Source organism: Spermophilus citellus, assembly GCF_964194105.1.
Source record: "Spermophilus citellus genome assembly, chromosome: 7".
Classification (NCBI taxonomy): domain Eukaryota; kingdom Metazoa; phylum Chordata; class Mammalia; order Rodentia; family Sciuridae; genus Spermophilus; species Spermophilus citellus.
Genome location: NC_138188.1, coordinates 28,479,750 through 28,502,495, shown reverse-complemented (window position 1 = coordinate 28,502,495; position 22,746 = coordinate 28,479,750). Strand labels below are relative to the sequence as shown.

Below are 22,746 nucleotides of genomic sequence, written 5' to 3'. Positions count from 1 at the left end.
TTGAAACTTAGGATTTTTTTAAAGTATGCAAACAACATTTCCGCAGTTTGAAGGAAACGTGGTGATAAATGAAGAATCATAAGAGTCCTTACTGTGTAGTGATTTCCCCTGTAATGGCAGTCTCTCTGATACCCTAGTCCAAACATTCTTAGACCATTCCCTCAAAAGCATAATAAGATTCTCCTATAACAGAACCTACAAATAGGGAGACTACAGGTCAGCAAAATTTAGTAGTCCAACACACAACACTATGGAAACGTCTCTCCAAAGGAAACTGAAAGTCTTAACATATCAAAAGGATTCCTAAGATAGAAATTTAGTTTCTAGTTCTGAATTTTTCAAATAATCAGACCAGATCAGTCAAGGACGAATTTTTCCCAAAGAAGCCTCAGTCAACACCTACCACCCCACTCCTAAGACAAGCATTTGCCTATAGGTTAGCAGGAGGCACAAAGGGAAAAGAGATGGAACTAGGGAGGAAGTGAACAATTCAGAAGCCACTGGACTTTAGGAGCTTACAGGATCCCCTGGGAAGCCCTTCTCTCCATCTCCCCCAGGCGGACCTCTGGAACCTGGGCTGCCCTGAAAAATAAAATAAAATAAAATAAAACCAGCTTCTGTGTTAGCTTGCAGGAGACATTTATAATGATGTTAAATGTCAAGCAGTGTGTGGTGTGGTGGGGAGGGTGATCTGCCACATACAATGCTCCATGTTCTTCTGTCTCAGCCAGGTTCCTGTAGGTTTCTCAAGTTCATTTTTAAGCTTATGGTCAGGATATTAGTTGTGAAAAGCATCTAGAGGACTAGCATTGGACTAAAGACTCTCTGCAGTGCAGGAAATGTTCTGTATCTGCACTGTTCATTATGGTAGTCACTACTGAACACCTGAAAAGTGGTAAGTGGAATTTTTAATTTTAATTAATTTAAATTTAATCCCATATGGCTGGTGGCTACTGTACTGGGCATCTAGTCCATCTAGCAACTTCTGACATCTATATTCAAATTTCCCACTGAAAACTTCCATAGGGATTTTCCGTTTTTCACCTGAAACCACCTGTTCCCAACTAAACTTGCCCAAGCCAGAATCCTTGCAGGCATTTAAACCAACTCCCCATTTCCTGCTCCTCTGGTCACCTTGACCTGGATATCTTATGTCCCAGAGCCAGAACTAGGGTAAGCCAAGAGAGGTTCCTAGGGTGTAAAATTTAGGGGGTAACTCCCTCTGCCTAACCCTGACAGTGAGTGCCTCCTTTCCCCTCCAGGGTGCCCTGCTTGCTGCACCCCAGCCTGCACCCTGCTATGTTCTTACTGTCCTCTAGACAGACATTCTTATGCCATTGCTTCACTTGAAGGCTTTGTCCCTCCTCATCTCCATTACTACAGATCCACCTCTCATCCCTCCTTGCATCCAAGTCATCTCCAACACATCTTCTACACTACTGTCAAGTAATATTTCTAAAATGCAAATTTAATTATGATACTTCTGCTCAAAAATCTTTCAATGGCTCATCATTGCCTAATGGATAAAAGCCAAACTCCTCCACGTAGTTCAGCGGTGCCATCCTGATCTCTTCCTGCCACCTCCTGAACCTGGTTTCCTGCCTATTCTCTAATGCTCCCTCCCCAAGAAAAGACAACATGCAGCGCCCCCAAGCCACTTGTCTTTGCCCGTGCTGTTCCTTCTCCTGGAGAGCTTTTCCTCCACATCTTGGCCTTGCTAATTGCTGTTCATATTCAACTCCGGGAACCTTTCCTCTAAAAAGACTCCTGGATACCCCCCACCCTGAGGCAGAGTTAGGTGCTCTTCTCTGGACTCTTACCCAGCTGCCTACAATGTGACCCCAGTCACATCCTAATGATATATCTGTCTCCCCGCTACATTGTGGGATCCTTGAGGACAAGGACTGTGTGGTTCACCTCTGATTTTTTAGCACATAACTCAGTGTCTGGCATATGACATGTGCTCAAAACTATTTGATAAATAAATGGATAAGAACATAAAAAATAGAGTTGCCTAGAATCAAGTAGGCATACATTAATGGATGTTGAAATGAATTTAAAATTTAAAAAAAAAAATGTTCCACTGTGATTTGCTCTACCAAGGCCAGCAAAATAACTTTCTCTTGCTTTTTTTTTTCCTCTCTGAGGCCATAAAGAGAACACAGATGCTATCAATGGACAAAAGCATTCATCTTCAGACTTCTGAAAAACATGCCCATAGAAGGACCTAACATGCTTTGAATTCTTCTAGCTGAAATCTTTTTAATATCACATAGTTAACACACTTACCCCAAACAAAAATACAGCATCTATTCCTAGGTAATAGGCTTTCATTCTGCTGTTGAGTCAGCTGTTAATATTATCCCAACAGTGAGTGACACACCACAATTAGGACTATCTCTGTCACCAAATGCTCCTTCTTTGATGTACACAAAAGTGTTACCTGAGATCCTGGATCACCCTTTTCTCCTTTTCCTCCAGGAAGACCATGAAAGCCCTAAAAGAAGAAAAAAAAATTCCTGTTTTTAAAAAAGTATCAACCTCATGATGGTGCTACGATAATGTGAAGAAAAATGGCTTACCTCTTCCCCATCAAGCCCATCAATCCCATCTTCTCCATGTTCTCCCTGAGAGACAAGGACGAACAGCAGTCAGGTAAAGGGTGGGTCTCTGCCATGCACTTATTGGGAAACTCATCCCTTTAGGAAATCAAACATGACTAAGAAGAAATTATGATACCTTATATCCAGAAAATCCTTTGGCTCCCTGCAAAAGATTAAATATCTGTCACTAATGTATCTAGGACAAAGTGCGGATTTATAGACTGTAGCAGGAAGGAGCTGCCTTGCTAAGGAGAAGGACTATGTAGCTCTTTAGTCACTCTGGCTATATATCTGCAAAGGGGTTATAGATAGAATTTAACTAATGCTCAAGACTCCTTGAGATTATTAAGTATAGAATTATAATCTGCTAACAAGGAAACCAATAGGTGTAACTGGAGAAAGGGAAAAGGGAGGGAAGATAGAAAATGAGGGAGTGTAGGAATGCAGGAGAGAGGAAGAGGGTGTTACAGGGAATGAAAACAGCATTTCCAGCAGAACTTTACCTTTTGACCCCGTATCCCCGGACATCCTGCAATTCCTCTGTCTCCTCGGGGTCCAGTGTCTCCTCGTCTTCCCTAAGAAAAGGAATCCGAACAGATATTCAAAGTGACACTTTTAATAGAAGCTGCTAGCAATTTGCTTTCAGAGTGTCGAGCCAGAGTCCACGAGCATGCCAAGTTTTAGGCAAAGCAATTCCTCCTGCAACTTGTTCATTTAAATCTACCCTTTTCCCCCTCGATTCACTTATTTTCCCTGTCAGTCTTCAGAGCTTCCTAACAGATTCAAGGTCACAAATAGGTGCAGAATGAGCTCAGCTACTTCACTCCCTCATCAAACAGTGCAGCCAAAGGTTTGGAAGTAACTTCACTTTCTAGCCACATTCCTAGGACTCCAGTAAGATGCTGGCCCTGACCTCTTGCCTAGTTCCCCAATGCTGTACTGGGAAAGTCAACACGGATGACACAGAGAAGCAAGTCCAGGAGACCAGAGCTGAGCGGAAACTGTGCACAGAAAGTGACACTATGGCAAGGATGAGAGCACAGAGGCAGAAGAGCCAGTCCTGGTGGGCAGAGTCACCAGGTTAAAGATGCCCAAAGTCAGACCTGTCAAAAGGGAAAGAGCTCTCTAGGTCAAAGATGTGCATGTCCACCACTAACCCTGCTTCTCCCAAGAAATATTAAAATATGATAAATGCCAGAGTAAAATAAATTTCAAGAGAAGGACAACTGCATGCTCCTTGAGGGCAAGCCCCCTGCTCCCAGCCCTTTCACTTTGTGTCTCTTATGGCTGGCTCGGGTCTGGGTACATAACAGGTACTCTTAGTTTGCAACAGAAGAATAATTGTTTAGCAATGAACTAATTCTTCCCTTCCCGATAAGAGAGGTGACAAGTGATTTTCCTTTTCCCTGCTTTGCTTTCTTTATTCTGAGGATTATTCCCTGTAAAAGCCCCCAAGTCTTGCTCACGGCCACAGGTTGCTGAGAGCTCCCTAAGTCTTATAACTTCCCATTGCCTGGGCTTTAAGCCAGCTTTGGGCTCTCAGCCAGGCAAATGGGTCACACTATTTCCCATACTCAAAGTGCCCCCGAGTGGCTTGGTGGTCTCTAAGAGCCCTTTGGGTATAAGGTGAGAGACGAGAGTACTCCCCTTGATGGTTATTTTGTAAGGTATGGGTCAGCATTAGAGTCCTAGAGGAATTCATACATGTTTAAAATGAGAACAAGGCTCAAGAAGTTAAGTATCTTGTTCAAGGTTTCACAGCTAGGTCTCATTCCAGAGTCTGACCTTTTAAACATTATAAACTTGCTGCCCAGACGAGGAGCTGGCCTTGATTCTAAAGGGATGGAGATCTAATCACAATGCTTTCGGAACTTTCCCTATCCCAAATGGAGCCATCCAAGGGCTCTTGGTTCCTCCAAATTCCACTCATAATTTGGTTTAGGAACAAAGTGAGAGTTCTGGTTGTACTGTCCAATACCGAAGTTTACAGACCTGTATAGCATTTAATCATGAAGCCACACCTGGCCTGGCCCACTTCCTTTTCTTGGAGGGACATATGCTCCAGCTCTGGCTGAAGGCCACATACTAATAAGCTCTAGATTTCAGGTCTAAAGAGAACTCTGCAGCAGATAACCTGCTGCATCCTGCTTAGGGTAGAGAGGAAGAAGCCCAGCTTCCGACCATTGATTGAAAAACATGCCAATCTACATGTCTGTGAACCCATTCCCTCTCTGTCCCCAATCTTAGATTTAGGAAAACAAGCCTTTCCCTAAAAATGCAATTAAAAAGTTAAATAAAACCCCAATCTACCCTTCTGTATGAACATAAAGCTTTTCATGGAAAAGAGGATATGTGCAGGTGGCAGGAGGAGAAGTCTCCAAAACTTACAGGGTCTCCATCTTCTCCCCTGTGTCCTCTGCTGCCTTTCAGACCTGAAAACCCCTGGGAGGGAAGAGAAAAGTACAATGTAGACATTCCCCATGAATTCAAACTTGTGAAGTTCTTGGGCATTCTAAGCAAGATCCTCCCTTCCACATGATTTGAGTTTGCAGATGTGGCTGCCAGGGTCTGGAGCTGGTTTCTGTCTTGCACTCATCTCTGAAGCCCCTTTGCAGACGGTGGACCCTCCTATTGCCAGCAGGAGGGTGACCCTTGGAAACCTCCTTGCCTTGGCGATAGGGGTCACAGGGCCATTCCATGTCTGAGGGATTTGCAGGGAGTACATCTGTGAATGCCAGAATTTTTTAGCAGGCAAATCAGTAGCATGTCCAAAGGGATCATCTTATTTTCCCCTGCTTTTTTGAGAGCTCAGATTAGAACAAGCACTTCCAACACTGCGGTTGTACATATTCACATTGCCGTGATCCTTCCCTCAGCCTCATAGGTTATTTGTGGCAAAGATTCATTTGAGGTTTGGCTTCCCCGCCTGTAACACAGATCCCCACCTTTTGCTCAGTCTACTCGGGAGGCTGTACTCCTAGAATATAAATCTTCTATTGACCCGAGAGAGGAGACCTTGCTAAACAAAACATCACAATAGAGTAGAAAGATTCCATATAAAGGATCTTCCCACAAGGATGGATAATGCAGAAATCATGAGCAAATATTATCATTAATCTCTTTTTTTTAAAGTCCTTTTTATTGTGATGTCGAAAATACATTTGAAAATGCACATAAAATGAATGAAATATAAAAAATCAACTTAATTATTATAAGATGAACTTTATACAATAATTTTACAATTATCCTATGTAAAGAGTGTGCAGTTCATCACCAAGGTTGAGGATTAGAACATTACCAGTCCCCGGCCTAGTGCCCTCTCCTATCACAATCTACTAGATTCTGCCACTCTCCCCTCACTCCGCCCCAGGGGTACACTCCTGGTGTGTTGGATATTTCCTTGCCTTTTTCAAATATTTCACCACTTAAATATTCATCCCTAGATACTATATTTAGTTTCTTCTGTTTTCAAACTTTTATAAATGATATCATACCATATTTAATACAGACCATATGTATTCTTCTATGTTTTGCTTCTTTCGGTCATTACCAAGTTGGTAAAATTTATTCATGTTCTTGTGTGTAGCTGTAGTTCATTCATTTGCATTGGGTATTATAGAGTATTTCATTGAAAATGCCATGATATATTTATATTCTGTTGTTGTGTAATTGATCTTTCATAATTTGTTGTTTTAAAGGCCTATTAATCTACAATGCTCTGATTTTTTTTGCAGTTCAATTTTGTTCCGTTGCTGATAAAGCACAACTCTCTCCACTATTTTTAATACCTTTCAGGCTGTCAATAGCAAATACAAAAGTGTAAATCGCAGAACCAACAAGCAACATCACTAAGAATGTCTGAGAGAAGGGGGAATCATTCTTAGCAGCATTATCAAAAATGAGTCCTTGAACTGGCTCCTACAAAAAAAAAAGTCACATGAAATGCCCAAAGCAATTACATTAGTATGAAGGGGAGGTCACAAATTCAACCACTCAGTCTCAGTCTCACCCACACCAAAGCAAGGGACACTGGAAATAAGAGTATCCCAACTGAATAGTACCTTAAAGCCTTGTAGTCCTCTGCTCCCATGAGGTCCCGGAACCCCTGGACATTTGCAAAATTCACAGCAGCAAGCCCTCTCTGCAATGTTTCCCTGGAAAGGAACAAATAAGCAGGTGCGCAACAATCATCAGGAATTTTGTTACCTAAGAATCATATTCACCCAAATCAATCCACCACCTACAAGCCTACCTCCTGCCTTTAAATAAGGGGTTTCAGAGAATAAGAGCTGCTTTTGAACTTATACTGCAGAGAGGGCACCAGGCTAACAACTTCACTGGCAACATCCCCTCTCCAAAGGAAATGATCTTTATTATTGAACGGGCACAGAGTACACAGATGACCACAGGCCAAGTTTGCCCAAGACTTTTGGCTCTTAGTTAACAATATCCTCAAACAGGAATTTCTACAGCATGAACGGTTGGGAGCTTTTTAATTTGATTAGGGGTTGGTTGGTCCTCAGTTCCCTAGACATTCATTTAGTGAAATAACAAAGAATGAAATGATATGCAAACTATAAAACATGATGTTCTGGTCTTTCACACGTTTTTATTGACCATGTGATTCATTTATTGGGCCAAGCAAAAGTAGTCTTTTCGGAAATAGCAAATTCCAATTTAGTTCTCATGGCATTTAGAATAACTGGATTTTTCGACAACTCACCAGGTACTGTGAGAGCATGCTGCCCAGTTCCATCATTCCAATGGTCAAGTGAGTCCTATAATCAAATCCTTTTCCAAATTCAAAGCTGGAAAACTCATCATGAGCAGTTGCGTTAAGGGACACCACCAGCAGACCATCAAGTCCTATTTGGTAAAAACAGCAGATATAAAATCAAAGAGTTGTACATGAAAACAGAATTTCCACTCAGTGAACATTATCCAAAGGGGTGGTGGGGATCATAAGAGGAAGCCGGACTTCCAACATATGAAGAAGCCAACAGCAGATTTGCCTGCATTTCTGAATATACATCAGACTGTGGTCTCTGACTTTAGCAAGAAATGTCCCTGAGAAAAAGAATTCAAAAGAAACTATTTACAAATCTATTGACAAACACTAATGGAAAAAAAAAAAAAAAACACTGTGATCGACATCTCACCACCAATTTAGATGCAACTCTTGGGCATTCAAAGGTGATTTTTTTTTAAAGGGGTATTGTTCATCTTCAGAGAGTTTTTCTGAAATTTCCTGTATGTAAGTTAATGACAGTTCTCAAGTTATCTCCACTTCCAAACACTCCTGAGAGCGTAAGGAAGCCCAGGGTGATTCCAGTCTCAGCTGAACTTCTGATCATGTACAGTTCATGCACTCATTCACTCACTTATTAAGGCATCCAATAGTTCATTTACTCTAACTGTTCTTAAGCAAATATTTATTTCTTAGGAGCCTGTTATGTACTAGTCATTGAATCAAGGATGCAAGATGAGTAGGTCAGGAATACCCCTTCCCATTGGAGTTCATGAACAGGAGATGGACAAGAATCAGAGAGCCTCTCCAGAGATAAGTGCTCTGAGAAGGAGTGGCTGGGTGCTCTGAAAGCCTTGAGGGGAAGCTCTTTAGTCTTGGAGGGTCATGGAAGGTTCTTGGAGAAACAGATGCTTAGGCTAATTCTAAAGGATGAATGGAAATTGGTCAAGAGAAAAGAACCAAAGATGGAAGACGGAAAGAACTGGAGAGGAGGGGAGTTGGGCAGAGCTCTACATAAGACAGGGAGGAACGAAGCTGTGAAGTACCTTGGAGGAGGGGGAGGAACCCTGGGTGTGAGGAAAGAATTAAGATTGGGTGGGGGAAGAGGCTGGCATCTGCAGAGTCTCAGGGCCATATTAAGGAAGTGTATACATGTTCCAAGAACAGTGAGAAGGTGTTGAAGGAGTCAGAACAGAGAAGGTAACACACCCCAGAAATAAAGTCCCAAAATTCTGTGGCCTCTAGGGAGGTTGTCTGTGTCAGCTGAGTCCCAGAAGACGGTTTGGGGCTCTACCAAGAAGTCTCAAATGATGCTTCACATTTGATAATGAGTGGCATCTCCACTTCACTGCATAGTCCTCTCAACTTCTGCACCTAGATTCCAGTTCCATCCAGAACCATGACATGGACACAATGTGTAGAGTAAGAAGTCTGAGCTGCTATCTTCCAGAAAGACAATCAGAAACAATAGGAGGTGTCTCAAGGTCAGGCTTTCTAGAAGCAGAATCTGAGAGGGGTTAATATGAGAGGCAAGCATGGTTAATAAGAGAGAAAAGAAGAAGGGGAAGGTGTAAGCAGGGATACATCTCAGCAAAGTCTTGCTGTTGGCCTGATTCATGAGGAATTCCAGAATATGAATTGTACCGAAGTTGATTCATTTGAGGTTAGGGTGCTGGTCTTTTGTACCCCTATATCATTGATGGCCCCACTTACCAAGATGGGGCATGGTATAATCCCTCCCTCACTCCCAATATGTCCATACACAATTCAGGTCGGTCAAGGACATGCTCCGGTAGGTCACAGATGTAAGCACTTGGCCATAGCATTGTGCAGCATTTGGGGGAGGAGTGCAGGGTTGATCAAGAACCTTTGGACAAGGACCCAACAGAATCTGCTGCAAATGGCCAGACATATCCCAAAATCTAGAGCACCCTAGTGAGGACAGAGACTTGCTCCGCATATTCATTGTTTAAATTTTCAACTCGATACCTGCTTCTCTGAGCCTGTCCGATTCGTTTTCAAGCATCATTGTGCTCTCTCCCTGGAGACCATCCGAAAAGATGAGCAAAACCTAGAGAAAGAGGAAAGCAAAGAATGGGATGATGTGAAAGCTAGAGATATAACTGGAGAAGGAATGGGAGATAGAATGAAACACACATACCTGGCCCCGGGATGCAGATGTATCCCGAAACGTATCCCACAGCGACTGTAAGAACTGTGCATTCAGATGAGTTGGCCCCCTGACGGTGACTTGGCGTAAGCTGTCAAATATTGCTTTCTGGTAGATTTGGAATTCAGCAGGGGATTCTTGGTCACTGTTCACCTTAAAAGCCAGGCTCACCTGCGCCTCTGCACCTGCCCCACAGCTCACCCCCCTGATGGAGGTGATGTCCTCTAAGATGTTTGGGAGGTATGATTCCAACCGGGGGTGGCTCTGGAACAAAGTCTGCCCCTGCAGGTGAGTGGAAATGTCGAATCCGACCACTATGTCCACAAAGCAATCTGGAGATGAAAGGAAACAAGACTAGATTAATGAGTGGATAGAGATAACGAAGGGTAGGGAAAAGGAAATGTTGTCATGCTTCAGAGTTGCAGTCTACAGGGTCTCTATTACCCAAAAAGTGTTCAAGAAGAAAGACATTCGTTGCTCTACTAACACATAACACAAGTGTTCCTCTCCTCTGTCCCCTTTCAAATATCACGCATTCCTATAGCTGCTAGAAGTTCAAACCATAGTGTAGTCTCATTCACAGTGGTTTTGGGAGTGTGTGTGCATTTTAATTCTTTATTGATAATATATTCTCATTCATGCAATCATAACATAATAAATATTTGAACTCTTCTAGAGATCTTAGTTTCCAGAGGTCACAAATGCAAATGGTTGCAAAGGCTAGGTGGATAATACAGATGAGTCCAGTGAGCAGAACATGAGGACAATGATCTGGAGAGCAAGAACCCACCCCTGCATCTGCTCACTGTTCAGCTCCAGCTGAGAGCAGTCACGTGGGAAATGAGGTCTATTCTTGTTTAATCTTCTGATTTTTCAAAGAGGAATCTGAAATCCACATTTTTTTAAATATAAAATTTCCACTTTGTTAATGCTGTAGATTAATTTAACAAGTTGTCACGTCTGGACAGAAGAAGCAAACTGCATGTACAAGTGGCCATCTGGTCACCTCTGATCCTGTCTAGTTGCTCATTTTCCAGATGAGGGGACAGCAATTTATGGAGGTTATTATTCCTGCCCTAAATTAGAATTCTGGCTTTCTGGCTCCAGGTCCAGGGCTCTTTCTACCTCTCTCATTTGTCTCCACTTGAGCACTTGAATGGGATGTAAAAGATCTGAGGCACTAGAAAAAAAAATGACACATTTTTTGAAGGATGCTTCAATCACAACAAGCCTAGAAACAAATACTCCGAGGAATTCCTGCAAGTTGTGCAGATTTCACAAGATGTGGAATGTTTCCTGACATGCTGTCCTCCCAATCTCCAAATTGACAGAACCTGAGTCCCCCAAGGCTTCTGTCAGCTGCAACTGAAGAGTGACAACCCCATTAGAACCTTGCTCTCCATTTCATTGTCCTCACACTCTGCCCCTTTGACTCACATACATTACCCACCTGGCCTTTGCAGCATTTATATTTGTGACCTCTAGATTAAACAACTTCTAAGGACAATTTAAATCTTTACTATGTTATGATGATATAGACATCATCATTAAAAGAATACACTGTATGCATGTGCATAGATGTATACACACGTGCACAGGTGTGCACACACACACACAGTCCCTCACAAGATAGTTTGACAAAGTTAAAATAGGGAGATGGAAATGGAGAAAGTAGAAATAAGAGATTGAGAGCCAGGTGTTGAGAAAGAAAAGCATAAACAGCAGGTTACATTGAGAGGACAGGGCTGACCAGAGGACACAGACCGGGTCCCTTCAGCCTCTGCAGCCTCTCCTTGTCTCTGAGGGAGGCCGACTGATCCCACACTTCTGGAAGCAGAGAAGAGCTCTCTTCTCACTGCACATTGTTCCAAATATATGTTCTACTAGAGCGGGCCTTTGCCAATCCCTTGGGAAGTGAAGAAATGGGAAACTACAATTGAATAAAACTGGACAAAGAACACTTACTGGTTTTCCCGCAGCTCTGGCAGATTTCACGGACCATTCTTTTTTTCACATCCACATTCTTTAATCTATCGAAGTCTCGAAACGTGATTATCTTTTCAGAATTGCCCGTTATTGGCAGAAGCTGTTCCTTGCGAACATCTCCTATGCCCAAAACCAGGATGCAGATTCCAAGGTCTTTCAGGGTTTTTACTGCATCTACCACATTGTAGCGGGGAGACCCAGATGTGATAACAACTAAAGTTTGAGGGACACCAGCATTTCTTCTCCCACCAAAAGATGGATGAAACATTGAGCTCACGTGTTGAAGGGCAAAGTCAATTCGAGACTGCCCGTTGCTCTTGGAGACAGCCTGAATTCGCGATTTCCACTGGGCTTTGGTCAGAGTGTTTCCCAACTCAATTATTTCCTGATAGCGGCTCCCATATTGAGCCATCCCAACTTTCATTCTTTGAGACTGAGTATCAAAATTGTCAATTAAGTCTGACAAGAAAGTTGTCATGGTAACAAACTCCGCATCAGACACCATGTTAGAGCCATCACAGAGGAAGATCACATCAGCTTCCTGAAGTTTACAGACTGCAATAAGGAAAAGAATAAATCATTTCCCACATGAATCATTCTAATTTTTTTTCTTTATTCTAGTATTTCAATTGCTTTACCAACCACTTACATTGCTTCACAATGAGATAAATAAATTGAGATAAGTTAGCAGCAGAAACACTGACTGGCCTTCATAGAGAAGGACAAGTAGCAGAAAGGGTAATAATAGCAGCAGTTTCACGAGTTGTAATTATTTGCATGATTCATTGGAAAAGACTGCAGGCGACTCAGAAAGAAAGTAGGAAGCTGGCATAGATTGAATACATTCATTAAGGGATGATGACAAGGGGCTGGAGTTGTGGCTCCGTGGTAGAGCGCTTGCCTGGCATGTGTGAGGCACTGGGTTCAATCCTCAGCACCACATGAAATTAATTAATTAATTAATTAATTAATTAAAGGTAGTGTGTCCATCCACAACTAAAAAAAAAAAGAGAGATGATTACAAAGGCTAGAAGTCTCTTCAACATACTCTGATTGGAACATTCACCCAGGTTAAGGTAACAGTACAGTTCTGCTGTGATTAGTACTCCTACTCCTCTCAATGCTACCACTGTGCATGTGTATTGAGGAGTATCATTTCTAAAACATTTTTGGCATATCATAACATAGGTCATTTTCACAACCACCTTATACAGAATTATTCTAATTTTACAGATGTAGAAATGGAATTCAGAGGTTAGGTGACCTGCCTAAGAACATATAATTACTATGGATCTAGACCCTCTAGATCTTTTTACCCATAATTTTTTTTAACCACACATTTTTTACTGCAATATATTTTTGACATCATAACCCAAATATTTAAAATGTCATGAGATGAGGGCTAATGGGTAATGAACTGGGCATGGGGTCATCTCCCTGAAGTTCAATATGTAATGTCCCCAAACCAAAGAATGACTTTCTACACTTGATTCTAAACAAACTCAGTGGCTAGGGTAGGTGCAGCTTTGCAATCATCACTAATGGCAACTGAGACTGTGGGTTGCCCGCTGTCATAAAACTCCTTGTGATGGCAGTGTAGTAGGCGCAGATGGGCTTCCCAGAGAGACCTTCAAGGAAGATAGATCTTCCTGTGGCAGAAAAAGCCTCTAGCTCTCCGCTCCTTCAGAAAGATACTATGCCAAAGGTCATGCGCTTCCCAGGCAGCCCACATCTGGGGACTAAGGGCAAAGGGGGTTCCCAGATGTTTTGGTCTGATGCTGGACAACTCTCATGAGCAATACTCGCTTCAGAGCCGTCTGCTAAGTTTAAAGCTTTGTTGAGTGTGTGTCTCTGTTTCATTTCTTCTGTCCATCTTGCTTTCCCCCTGTATTTCACAGATCTGTATCCCTAAGAAACATCTTGGATCCCAAATTCCATCTCACCATCTGCCTCCAAAATGTAAGCATGCGAGATGAGAATGAAGCAGCTCCCACAAGACCACAGTTTTAGAGATGTACCAGGTTTGGCGAGACCTGACCATAAACAAGAAACCAAGCCTGCCCAGGGAACTCCTAGTCTTATGACAGATATAGATAATCAAATAGCAAAAGTATGTATTAAGTGCAAACACGAAGAAGTTGCCAGGGTTAGAAGGTACAGTGAGAACAAGGGGTCAGACATTCAGCCAGGAAATTAGCAAACAAAGGCTAAAACTTGATAAAATAGACATAGAAAATGAAGTGATGTGCCTGGTGCTCGTGGTGGATCAAATAATGTGTGCAAAGATGAAATTTCAGAACAACAAGGTAGGCTGTGAAGAAGGGAGTGGTCATCAATGAGGTTGAAGAGGTGGTAGGGATTAGATGAAGCCTAGGAGTTTGGAAATTACCCCAATGGCAGAGAGAAGCTTCCAAAAAAAAAAAAAAAAAAAGCTGTAGGCAAAGGATTGACGCAGTCCAGTGTGTATAATAAAAAAAGATCTTCAGTGTTGAGATTGGACTGCACAGTGGCAGGAGAAATGGAGAGGAGACCAGGTTTCAGGGTGGGAGTCTACAGACCAGAAAAAAAGAGGAAGAACTGAGACAGTCCTTCTGCTTTGTGGGGTGGGGAGATCATACCTCTCTTAGATAAAGATGATACCTTCACTTAATATCTGAAACCAACAAGATGAATTTATTTCTTAATTAAATAAGGTGACACCGTGATGATGACACAGCTTCACTCAGCAAAGAAAACAGGGATCCGAAGCAAGATTTAGGGGAAGTTTGTCTGGGGTGAGACTGATTACAGAGATGGGAGTAGGTTAATATCAGTCTTAGGAGCCTGACTTGTGTTGGTAGAAAGGGAAAGGAGATGGAGAGGGGAAGGAGGAAGGGAGGAGGAAAAAAGAAAATTAGGTTGGTTGACTCTTTAGTCTCATTTTGGGGTATGGGCCAACATACACAGGTGCATTCAGAGGCATAGCAGCCCTCCCTATGGACTTGTCAATTTCTATTGCTTTTGAGACCAGGTGGCAAGTCTCACCTTTCCCTCACTGGAATGTGACAGGCGCAGTCCACCCAGTCCAGTAGCAGCTCATGTGATCAGCTTAGTCCCCTTCCCCCCTGCTCCTAGCAACAGTCTCCACTACCCCACATTCAACTCCCCCATCCCTCCCTCTGCATTAGTGATCCTTATCCAGAAAAGAACACCAGACCATGAAAACCTCTTACGGCCCGCAGAATGCTTATGATACCATTCAGAAGGCCTTGGCTCTTTGAAGACAAAAGTCTGTCTGTTTAAATCATGAAACGCTCTACTTGAATCTGGCCTAAAACTGACCACCAATGGTTGCATCGAGACTGGTAAGCAATAGGGCTGCACCAAATAGTCATTAAATGGGGTAAGGCGACCATGACCCTAAGAGGTGGTCACCTTTCTGGCTAAGAAAAGCAACAGGGTGCAAAGAGAGCAAGGAATGTCTCTGAAACTTTCTTGTATCATCCCTTCGACGCATGCTGGGGTGGGAGGGAAACTCTGGGATCTTGCTCAAACAACTCATTTCTTTTAGAGACGAGAAAACTTGTAGCCCAAGTAGAGAAATGGTCAGCCCATGATACCCAGGTACCAGCAAGGCAAGAATTATAAAAGTATATGATTTGTGTTTTCGTTTGAACTTTTGTTGCAACCTCCTGAGAAGCTTTAATAATAACAACTTACCCTCTCCTGCTTCACCACACACATTTTCTTGTACAGGCAGATAAATATCTTTCAGTTTGTCGAAATTATCTACATGGATGGTATTATTTTTATTCCCTGCCATAGTCTCAAGTTCATCTTGGTTGGCCTGTCCCACACCCACCGCAAAGATGGTGACGCCTTTGTTTCTTAATTTCAGCGCGGCCTCACTGAGCTTATCCCGATCGTGGGACACCCCATCAGTGATGATAATCAGCATCTGTCTCACGTTTTGCTTGATGCGGCTGCCGTGTTCTTCCTTAAAGAGGATGTTGGAGTGCTCCAGAGCCTTGGCCGTGTAGGTACTCCCGAAAGTGTCCCGGCGCCTCCTCAGGTTCTCGATGATTGCTGAACTGCTTGAGTAGGTGTTAAGGAAGAAAAGAATCTCAGGACTGTCAGAGTATCTGAGGGCTCCAAATTGAACTCTGTCCCTGCCAACATCTGCTTTCTTCACCAAATGGACGGTGAGGTTAATCATGCTTTCCTGCTGCTCAGGACTGATGCTACCTGAATGATCCAGCACAAACACAACATCTAACAGTTCAATCCTTTTACAATCTGAAAAAAAAAGAAGACGAAGAAGAGGGGATTAAGACTGCACAGATCACCGAGAAGGAAGCAATCTAACCTTTGCCATGAGCCTACTATGCACCAAATACTCCATCTCACTTCGTCCTTAGGGGTGGTTGTTGCCATTTTACAAAAAAAAAAAAAAAAAAAAAACCAAGGGTCAGAGAAGGGCCACTTGCCCAGATCATGATTCCAAGGACATTTGAGCCCTTACCTATGTGACTCCACGGTTGGCAATTCTTAGGCCACACCACTCTGTTCTGCCATCAGGAGATGTCAGGCTTGCAACTGAAAGTCACAGCCAGAAACTAGCTGAGTGCCAACGTCATGGTGAGATATACTGAGGATTGCCAAACTGGCCTGCTACTTTCAAGAGTCCGGGAGCTCCTCGTATAAGATGGGGTTTTCATCCTACTCTCTCAGCTCGAGATGTCTTCGGAGCTTCCAAGGGACAAGACTTCCCATGTACCTCATGCTTCTCCCTGGTTATTTGGCTCCTTCGACTGACCTCCTAAATTAGAACTCAGGAAGTGGCCCTAAGTAAAGGAAGAGCTAAGGCTCCCATGTCCTCCTCCCTACTCCCCAACTCTCCTCCACATGACAAGCCAAGCAACCACTCCCATCAAGTATTCAATATACAGACTCTCACCCTCTCAGTTCCTTCCCTTAATAACATAAGCACATGCTTCCAAAGGTGGTTTTTCTACTCTCCACCTGCCTGTCTTACCTCCAATCCCTATTGCCGGCAATAAAGTCTCACACAATGTGAATGCGCTCAGGTGATAACGGTAAAAACCTGAGGCAGTGGTCACTGAGATCTGGTGACTAGCCATGACTTAATAAATATTTACAAGTCCATCTTATAGATGATGAATAGGCAGAAACTTTGCCTTATGCTATAGACAGGGTCTCCACAATCATTATATTTGTCAAAACGAAGAAATGCCAGCAAGAACCCTGAAGGTTTCAAAGTCAAGGCCATGGCCTTTGGATACAGCTGTCTACATTACCAAGAGTTTGGGAATTGCTGCCACACTTAGGAGAAGAAAAAAAAAAACAACAACAATTAAGCTGTTACCAAAGAAGCCTTAGAGCTATCACTTTAAACCCAGAGTTTATAATGAGATTTTATTTGTTAACTTTCTGGGGAAAAAAAAAACCACACACATAATTTTGAAGAATGAAGTCCAACAGATGTCTTTATGTTGCCAGGGGAACAACACAACAAGCTTCCTAACACTTTGCTTTATCCTCTTTAGTTGTATCCAAAACAGATAATAGGTGGTTGATAGATTTAAGAGCAAAGGTGTTTTCAGTCTCTGTGTGAATTCACAGCAAGTTCTCATTCAAGAGGCATTAAAATTGATAGTTTCAAACTAATGATGACTCAATACAATTTGAAAAGCATCCCGATTTGTGAGTTAAAAACAATGGCTCCAAACAATCGGGGGGGGGGGGGGATCACAATTAAATTTTTCCAAAGGAGTAGCATGTGAACAAGCAAATACAAAATACTCAATTTATAGAAGTTTAGAGTAATGTGAAGTAATGAAATGTATACTGCATCTTTAAAATATAAAAGTCTTGTGTGTGTGTGTGTGTGTGTGTGTGTGTGTGTGTGTGTAGCAACACTGCTTAAGATACTGGGTTTAATATAACTAAAAGAAAGACAGATTTGTGTTTCTAATTATTTTCTGCTTAACAGTGATTATAGACAGCCAAGGAACAATTCTAAGAAATCATTTGGAAACAGAATTTGGCTCTGGAAAAATCCAGGTATGTAGATATTAAAGAGTTGCAATTTTAGTGTAAAATTCTTGGAAGAAGAATTCTTGTAACTTCTTGTAATATATTTGAAGTCACCAAAAGCAAGACTCTTGGAGCCAAACTAGTTGCTAAGTTGTTAAACTGGAATATCCACGGAGGTGATTTTTTTTTTAAGTTATAAAGAAAAGAGGTTTTATTTTGGCTGCAACCACTATGGAAAGCAGTGTGGAGATACCTCAGAAAACTTGGAATGGAATCATCTGACCCAGCTATTCCACTCCTCGGTTTATACCCAAAGGGCTTAAAATCAGCATACTATAGTGATGCAGCCACATCAGTGTTTATAGCAGCTCAACTCACAACAGCTAAACTATGGAACCCACCTAGGTGCCCTTCAACAGATGAATGGATAAAGAAACTGTGGTGTATATACACAATGGAATATTATCCAGCCTTAAAGAAGAATGAAATTATGACATTTGCTGGTAAATGGTTGGAGCTGGAGAATATCATGCTAAGGGAAGGTGATGGGTATTTTAATATCATTTCGATAAAACCAAAACTTAGCCCCAGTCAAGGTAGGGGTCAAGTCCAGAATATAACACTGTATCCACTATATAGTCAACTGCTCACATCCTTGAGTCACGAGGGATAACAGGGTCACTTACCATGCAGAGCGCACACACGGAAGATGAGTTTACTTTCTATTGCCTTTAGATGATCGAAGTTCTCCACGTGGAAAACGAGGCTGCCGTCCCCACTGATCTCTTCCAGTTGAGTCCTGTTGGCACCGAATACCCCCACAGAGAAAATGATCACCCCTGTGTCCCGGAGAGCAATCGCAGGACCTCTCACATCATCCTGTGCTTCTCCATCTGTGATGAGGATGAGAAACTTCCTGACGTGAGGACGGGCCCCCTTGGGGAGGGTGAAGTATTGATCTACAAAGGTTAGTGCATTTCCAGTCAGAGTGTTTTCACCGATGAGAGACATTCTGTCTATAGCGGCAGAGATTTCTTTTTGTGTAAAGTACTTATTCAGTGGGAACTCTTCCTGATTATCACCACTGAACTGAACGACACCAATTTGGGTTTTGTCTGCACCAATTTGAATCTTAGCCAACAGGTTTTTCATAAAGTTTTTCATTGTATCAAAATTTGTAGTTCCTATACTTCCAGAACTATCCACCAGAAACATGACATCAGCCTTCATGTCTTCACATCCTGCATAGGAAAGACCAGAAATTGGCATGGTTCTCAGCATATGTAAAAACAGTACCACAGTAATAATGCACTAATGGAAAACAGTGAAATTTAACTTAAGCAATTGCTGTTGTGTTTTGAGACTCTTATTTGCATCTTTAGTAGAAGACTGCAGACTAGAACCCGGAATCAGAAATTCATGGGAGAACATCCAAGGAGTTTTAAAAAAGAAATGCAACTTCCAAAGTACATGTTCATTCATTCACACATACATCACTCCTTTATTCATAATCCATTTATTCATAACTCATTCATTCAAAATTCTTAGGGAGTATAAAATACCAAACCTCAGATCCTGTATTAAGGGATCCAATGGTGATCAATAATAAAGAATCAGAGCCAAAGTAATCAAGTCCCAGCAATCACAGGACTAACTACTCCAGGGTTTTATGTAATTTTTTGGAAAACACAACAACAAGTAATATATAATAACATCATTTTCTGGGATAATTTTAAGCAATTTGATAAATACTGCAGACTAGAACCCTGAATCAGAAATTCAATGCAAGTCAACATTAAAAATTGGAGTGAAAAGTTTTTAGTAGGGATAATAAGTGCTAAGGTAAGCACACACCTGTTCACCATAGACTGTTCCTTTATGCATGAAATTTGTTGATAACTTATTGATTGAAAATCTGTATATGTGCATATACATGCATATATAAAAATATGTATATGTACATATACACACATCCAATTCCTATAAAGTATTGAGAAAAGATTATTAATCTATATGTTACTGGCCAAGCTATATAGGCAATGACCAAACAGATTCCATTTTACCCTGAGACTCCATGTCATGTAAGAAACGCTTCTCTCATGGGAACAACCTGCCTCTGTACCCACCAACAGTTGCTTAGCACACAAAATGGCAATTCTTATACAATGTACTTGTGCAATGTTCCCTAATCACATAGAATGTTAAGGTTTGTCTAGATGTAAGTAACCATTCTTTAACTCATACTCAACAAGGGTCATTTTGACCCACTTCCCCTTCTGCTTATGATTTTATATCTCATGATTTTTGTTTGTGGTTTTGAATCATAGCAACAGCCATTAATGATTAATGTACCAACATACTTTAAAAGATTTGCTCTAATCACTGGGAGGGGTCGAGAAGTGCAGACTTGCAGCCTGCCCCCTCCCACCAGCTGGTGAATAAAGTTTCCATTTCCTGCTCCAAGACTGACTTGGTGATTTATTGCAATTTCGCCATAACACATGCTACACATATTTTACATTGTTGTTAGCATGGATCTCCATGGTCTTATCCCTTTTGCCTGTGCACCTGTCCATTTGTAATCTCTGCCATCCTCTTACCAGACTTTCTCTCAACATTCATGGAATGTTGAAAATAAACACTTAGCATCAACCATATATGAGAAAATGAAAAGATAATTATTTTCAATGAACGATATAAAGCCAACACTTAGATCCACCAGGAAGATTGACACTCAAGACCCAAGCTGCCCTCTAGCCATCTTGAAAACACTCAGTGGGAAGGTCTCTGAGATGTCTGTGACCTTGGCAAAGGTCCACTGTGGTGAGGTGCAGATGATACTCTTCCATGTGACATGGGCAAAGGGAAAGCCTTCAACATGAGATTTGGTATTCACAGGATCTACCTCCTTATTTCTCAATTTTGGGACAATTTTGTTCCCTATTATTTTCCCTTTCTTCTGTGTTAGTCAAATCTCAGCCAGGCAGATGGCTGCCCAGCTAAAGACTATCTTTCCCAGCCTTCCTTGAAACTAGACATGGCCCTGTGACTAAGTTTGGGACAATAGATAAGAGCAACATTGAGCTGGCTACTTCTGGGTCTTGCCACTAAAACGATTGAGCATCGTGGGCTCCAGAACTGGAATTTCAGTTTTGCTAAAGATGGGAGCTACATTTGGGGTATAGTAGCCTGTCTGACTTTGCAGTCCAAACTTTAGTTTGAAGTCTTTTTGTTAGAGCAGCTTAATCTGCCCCTGCTGATACCTGTGCCTCTCTCCATCTGCGCCTGCTCTAAGACTTGCTAGCATTTTGTAGCCCCTTGTGTTTAGGTTCCTTGGTGTTCCTACTCTCCACTCACCACACCAAGACATGTTTCTATCATAAACAAAAATGAACAGCATTTGCATATGTACTAGATGTGTACCCATAATATGAAAATAATGATTGGCATGTATGATGCTTGACCCATATGATTCTCTGAATGTAGATATTATCTATATTTTATAGATAAGGATGCTTCAGAACAGAGTTGAACCCTAATCTACAAAGCCTAATCTCTTTCCATTGTATTGGTATGCGGGCATCCGTGCATCCATGCATGCTCATGCGCACACACAGGCACACGCAATTCACACGTACAATAGAGTTCTCTTTCAAGCCTACTGCCTGCAAGATAGCTTCAGAGCAGCTCTCTCTAGAGGGATTCTCCATGTCTTGGCAATTGGTTTAAAATGAGGAACTGAATCCCTCCATGGTGATAAAGGAAGTTAGCAAACTGTGAGCCAGACAACTGATCACGTGGCACCTCCACTCAGCCTGGCCATTCACCTACTTGAAGCAACTGATGATATGTGGAAAATGGAGCCTTTTATCTTTGTTTTGCTTACCCTTTTCAGTGCAGATGCGGCGAACAACTTGATTTTTTATGCTTTTTAAGGCATCAAAGTTCTGTCCAAAGTTGACCCTTTCTTTTACCCCAGCAATTTGCTGCAGCTGTGTTTTATTAGCCTCTCCAATGCCAATTGCGTGAATGATGACCTGTTCAGCCCTTAGTCTCTCAGCAGGTTGCACAACACTGTCCTCGGATTTCCCATCAGTCAGCACGATAAGGAAACAGGGCACTTCACTTGTCCTGTCCTTCTTTCCCTCCTTTATTATTGGCCGTATGAAATCCAGAGCTTTTCCAGTCCGAGTGCCACCTCTGAGCTGATAGATGTTAAAAACAGCCTTTTTTAAGTCAATGTTGTTCTGATAGCGAGAGATGGGAAATTCCTCCCTGTTCTCCCCTGCATATTGCACGACTCCAACTCTGACTTTGTTTGGGCCAATGCTAAACATGTCTATCACTGACGACATGAATGTCTTGATTTGCTCAAACTGATTCACCTGGATGCTGCCGGAGCCATCAATGAGGAAATAGATATCAGCCTCCTTTGTATCCACACAGCCTGAAGGAAAAAAAAATGAAAAGTGAACAGAGCATTTTCTGCTGATGATAGAGAACCTGGAAGGAACTTGCAAGAGAACCTTACGATTTTGGAGAAACATGAGGCTATTCCCGTTAGAACAAGGCTTCTTTGCCTTAGCCAAGAGCCTGTACCTTTCATCGGACTCTTCATGTCCATTTTTTTTTTCATTGAAATTTACAACCATCTTGGGAGAAAATTGAAACAAAGCAAGGTATGGTTGTTTACCTCAGGTCACACAGCCAGTAAATTAAAGAGTAAGGACCAGGTTCCCAAACCTCTGGGCTCTAAGTTAAATAGTTTTTCTCATATTGACACCTGCCCCATTAGATACTTTTGCTGTACCAGTTTTTGAGAAATGCCATGGGATTGATGAGCTTGTATTCTTACTTCCCCAATAATCTCCTCTTCTCAGAGCTACCATAACAATATGTTTAAAGCTAAATAAGATCATATTATTTTTCTACTTAAATGATTTATCAGTGTATTTAGAATTCAGAATTTTAAAATTGGCTTTATTTTGATTGTTACCTTTCTCTCTGACCCTATTCCCAGCAATTCTTCATCTGTTTTAACCATATTAAACTTTTCATGCTGCTCTTAAAATTTTGTAAATTTAAACTAATTAAAATTAAATAAAATTCAAAGTCAGCTCCTTGTTACACGTGCAAATTCTTAACAGCTCCATGCAAGCTAGTGGCTACCATATCGAATGGCAGATATGGAACATTTCCGTCAT

The 22,746-nt window shown here is 41.8% G+C and overlaps 1 protein-coding gene across 1 annotated transcript in view; it reads right to left on the bottom strand.

Moving 5' to 3' along the window:
• Positions 1 to 22,746, bottom strand: part of COL6A5 (collagen type VI alpha 5 chain) — a 152,818-nt gene that overhangs the window by 66,029 nt on the left and 64,043 nt on the right. Inside the window, exons 5-18 of the mRNA XM_081302236.1 lie at positions 21,429 to 21,989; positions 18,229 to 18,783; positions 15,206 to 15,781; positions 11,486 to 12,061; positions 9,512 to 9,852; positions 9,340 to 9,421; positions 7,327 to 7,469; positions 6,665 to 6,757; positions 4,992 to 5,045; positions 3,107 to 3,178; positions 2,740 to 2,766; positions 2,583 to 2,627; positions 2,444 to 2,497; positions 520 to 582 (exon numbers count right to left, since the gene is read on the bottom strand). Of these exons, the coding sequence (XP_081158362.1) occupies positions 520 to 582; positions 2,444 to 2,497; positions 2,583 to 2,627; positions 2,740 to 2,766; positions 3,107 to 3,178; positions 4,992 to 5,045; positions 6,665 to 6,757; positions 7,327 to 7,469; positions 9,340 to 9,421; positions 9,512 to 9,852; positions 11,486 to 12,061; positions 15,206 to 15,781; positions 18,229 to 18,783; positions 21,429 to 21,989 (3,242 nt within the window). The remainder of the gene's footprint in view (positions 1 to 519; positions 583 to 2,443; positions 2,498 to 2,582; positions 2,628 to 2,739; positions 2,767 to 3,106; positions 3,179 to 4,991; positions 5,046 to 6,664; positions 6,758 to 7,326; positions 7,470 to 9,339; positions 9,422 to 9,511; positions 9,853 to 11,485; positions 12,062 to 15,205; positions 15,782 to 18,228; positions 18,784 to 21,428; positions 21,990 to 22,746) is intronic.